The sequence below is a fragment of the Buceros rhinoceros genome, unplaced genomic scaffold (genome assembly GCF_000710305.1).
Source record: "Buceros rhinoceros silvestris isolate BGI_N320 unplaced genomic scaffold, ASM71030v1 scaffold14559, whole genome shotgun sequence".
Taxonomy (NCBI): Eukaryota; Metazoa; Chordata; class Aves; order Bucerotiformes; family Bucerotidae; genus Buceros; species Buceros rhinoceros.
Window position 1 is genome coordinate 143865 of NW_010429989.1, and position 3974 is coordinate 147838.

Genomic DNA, 3974 nt, shown 5'->3' on the forward strand with positions numbered 1-3974 from the left:
AGTCAGAACTTCTTTTTCATAATGCAGAGAAACCAGAGAAGTGAATTCTAATTCAAAGAAGAGGGAGTGAGGCTGACAGGCTCCATATCCCCCTGCCGTGCTTATAAATCATGTAAAGAGTTCTACCAATACACAGGAAACTTCTAAAGAATCGTGCTATAACACGGTTTTAGTTTTGAATAACCATGTGTTACCCAAGATGTTCCAGTATTATCTCAGCCTTTGTTGCAGTGTATGTGTAGTTAAGCTTGTATGCATGTCTACCACAGCCCACACCCAATTTTTCAGCATTGAAGCAATATGCAAAATTGATGAAATAAGAAATTTATGCAGTTTTGAGGAAGAAAACAATATTGTGTCAAGATGAATAACCCATCTGGTAAAAGTGAATTAAACCATTAGGATATCTTTCTATACAATACCTCATTACATCCACAAGGTATGTCTTGGAAGAAAGATATTTAGGTTGAATTTAAAAAAACAAAAAAGCTTCACCTTCAAGTTCTAACACACATACACAAAATACCGTTACTTACACACTTGAATCCCTATGGATTTTTACCGGCATTAAGTATTTTTCTGTAAGTAACTCTGTGGGACTGATTGCTAGGTCATAATTTTGAAAGATCATACGGAAACAAAATATGGGTAATGATTACATTATGATGACAATGTGATGTCAAAAATAACTACGACATTCAGCGTCTAATGAAATAGGCACATTCCTCCTACATGCAAAACAAAGTTACAGAGTCACAACATTTCATGTTAAAGCAGCAACAAAGAGATGTACAAGCATTCCTTTTTAAACAAACTTTTCTGCAAAGGTAGGCAGCTGAGCAGTATGTAACTGCCCTCTTTGTGATAATTTCCTTTATCCTGAAAGCAGTTCATTGAATACATAGACTTTTAACAATAAAAAGTAATAGGCAGGTTTAGCCTACTGTGTGTTTTATTTGCACCTAAGTCATCAACTTTAGGAAAGAGAAAAAATGTGTTTACAAATGAGAGACTTTGAACGGTGACTTGCTTATCAAGCCTCCTTAGCGCACTCGGAGTAAACAGAGATTGTATACCTGAGTGGAGTTAGATAGTTGGTTTTTCCACGGCTCCTCTGCGCTGCTGGTCAGGTTTGTGCGGTTATGAGGTAGAGAGAGTGCGTTTTGCTGCAGGTAAGGCACGTTTCCATTACTTCCACTTTCTGTTATGTGATTATTGCCTATCAAAATAGTGTCTGTACTACCCAGCGTTCTTGCTGTGCTGCAGGGAACGGGGCCTGCTGGAAAGGGTCCATTAGCCATAGGCTGCCCAGGGCAGGCGGGACGGATTCCACGCTGAGCGACATTAGGCACTCTGGTTAGAGCAACCTGCGGCTGCTGACCAGAGACAGAGTTTGTAGGCAGTGATGAATCAGCTGTTGGCCCGTTAGGAATTCCAGTAGATCGTACCTGTGCAACTCCTGTTTGTCTCATCTAACGGAAGATGAAAAAGCACAAGAATGTCAGCTGCAGAATTTAAAAAAATAAAGACTGTACAAAATTTGTGTATTTTATTGCACTGGTCAATTCCAATTTTATACTGACATTAAGACCTTTACAGTTGCTTTTGAGAAATAAGATGACTGTCATGCTCACACAGCGCTGAGTAAATTTTAAGGTAAAGCTATCAGCACACTTTTCTTCTAGGCCCTTCAGTTTGAGTATTAGTGTTTTACTGCTAAAATTGGACACTAAGAGAGACAGGAGCAAACAGTGAGAGGAAGAGAGATACGCTGTAATACAACTACTTCAACTAAATATTTTTCAAGTAAGACTGCTTCTAGATGTATCCACTCACTTCAGTTTGAAAGTGTGGCTCAAAAACTTTTACATTATTTGGTAGCCCTATAATAAAACACAGCTAAACCCATTCCATTTCAACCAGTAAGCCACAGCCATACTTTATACAAAAAAAGATGACTGTGTCACAGTAAAAGGCATGAGTTCTCTGTACAACAGAAATTCTTCAGAATTCAAGAAACACCACAGACACCATCACTGACAAAAGTTTTGTAGAAGAGGAAAATATTTTTGTTCTCACCTGCTGGTGTTGCTGCATCAAGACAAACTGACTCTCCAGCTGTTCCAGCATAAGTTTCTGTGCTGGATTTAGATTATTTCTGTTTGCACGCAGCTGTTCCAAGTGCTGAAAAAATAGCAGTACAGTTCAGAATCATTAAAATGTGCTTTTTAATAACTTTTCCGTATACGATACTAAAAATTATCCACGAAGACAATACTTGTAAAGCTGAAAAGATGATGGACATTTCTGATGCAAACATCTTTCCATACATTATTCTGTAACTAAAACTTACTACTAGTTCCTAAGGAGACCTTCTAAATCATTTGAGTCATATTATCACCACAATAAAATTACCTGTACTAATACTGTAAAAGAAAACTACATTCAAGTATGATTATAGAGATTTCTAATTATGTATGTTTTAACACTTTTTGGCACTGTGCTACTCTTTTAACACCATTCAGCACGAAGTACATTCAACCTGTAGTCACACGTGGAAACTTCTCCAAAAAATGGGAAAAAAATCAAACACAGAAAACTATACAACTTAGTTACAGAGAGCAACACTTTAAGTCATGATACTGAACTCACTTGCAACTGACAAATTTAAGTATTTATTACCAAAAATCTGATCTTTGTACTCATTTTAAACTACTCAGTCCACACCACCATAAGTCTGCTGCTGTTAAGGGGTATGACAAACGCTGAAATTGTGGAACACAAAAGCACTCTCTGACAAGGAACGGAGGGCTGTGGAGAGGAGGGCAAAAGTTGAGCTAGGCAAAAGGTGAAACAAACCCCAAAAAATCAACAAACCAAACAAACCAAGCCCCACCAAAACCAAACACAAATCAGGTTTCCTTTAGTTTCTTTCAGGTCTGCATGTGTTATTTTTCTACATCCTTTTTATCTCCTTTGTTTTGATTATGCTGTATTAGTAATATATAAATGGAACTGAAACGTGTATTAAATAAAGTGTAGATCATTCTGCTTTGAACAACTGTATTTGCAAACTATCATCTAAAAAGAATCCAACGTTGTCTGGAAAAGTGGTTAAAGATGGTTCATTCCAAACTCCTCGGATTAACAGTAGCTTCCATTCTGAAGTCCCTCTGTAGGGGACTGCAACGAATAAGACTAACCTATCTATCTACGACTGTGAGCTGAAAACAGGGTCTCCATGGGAGTGCACGCACAAGGTACGAAGAAGCCAAAATCAGTGCTCCTTAGTTGTTATTTTGCTTTTTAAAAAATGCCTAAATAGGGGAACGGGAATCAGGAAAGTCTGACCTAGCCCGTGTGTCAGCAGAGGCAAGTCTGCGCTGCTCTCCGGTGCTTTGGGTGCAGAGGCTTTGTGGGCAGCACTGTTCTAGCTTCACCGGGCTGCCGCTCTTAAAAGGCTGACTTAGAGATGGAATAAAGGTTTCAGTCACTCTCCTTGCATCGTATCTTTTTGGCTTTTCTATTCATACATGCTGGAAGCTTGTCAAGCTATTGCCAGCAAATCCAGCCTACTTATATACTGCTTAGAGGAGGAAGTTGGATATGGAAAAGGTGGAACTAAAAAGCAGAAAAAGTAGTAGGACATAAAATAAGCAAAAAGAAATAATGAGTATGAATGAGAGGAGAGAGAGAGAGAGATATACAGAAGAGTGATCAGGGAGGATCAAAGAGTTGGTGGAGGTGGGGAGAGGGAGGGAAGAAAGGGAAAAAACATGCAGCATAATAAAGCAAATATTGTTCAGATAGAGAAACAGCTGAAGAACTATACTGCAGTTGAGAGGAAGACTGCTCAATCAGAACGCCTTCTGGCTCCGCACTGTGCTCCCTTCTATCTTTCCTGGCATGCAAAGCAGTTATCTGTGATACATGGGTAAGTTTCCAGCTAGACCTGATTTTCAAATTATGGAATT

General features: G+C 38.8%; 1 protein-coding gene across 5 annotated transcripts in view; it reads right to left on the minus strand.

Moving 5' to 3' along the window:
• KDM6A (lysine (K)-specific demethylase 6A) overlaps window positions 1–3974 on the minus strand; it is a 77806-nt gene that overhangs the window by 37602 nt on the left and 36230 nt on the right. For 4 of the 5 annotated variants that reach the window (XM_010142872.1, XM_010142870.1, XM_010142871.1 and 1 more), the window contains 2 exons: window positions 2080–2184; window positions 1077–1472 (listed from right to left, as the gene is read on the minus strand). In XM_010142872.1, coding sequence (XP_010141174.1) covers window positions 1077–1472; window positions 2080–2184 — 501 coding nt within the window. The remainder of the gene's footprint in view (window positions 1–1076; window positions 1473–2079; window positions 2185–3974) is intronic. The other variant, XM_010142873.1, reaches the window with a different exon arrangement.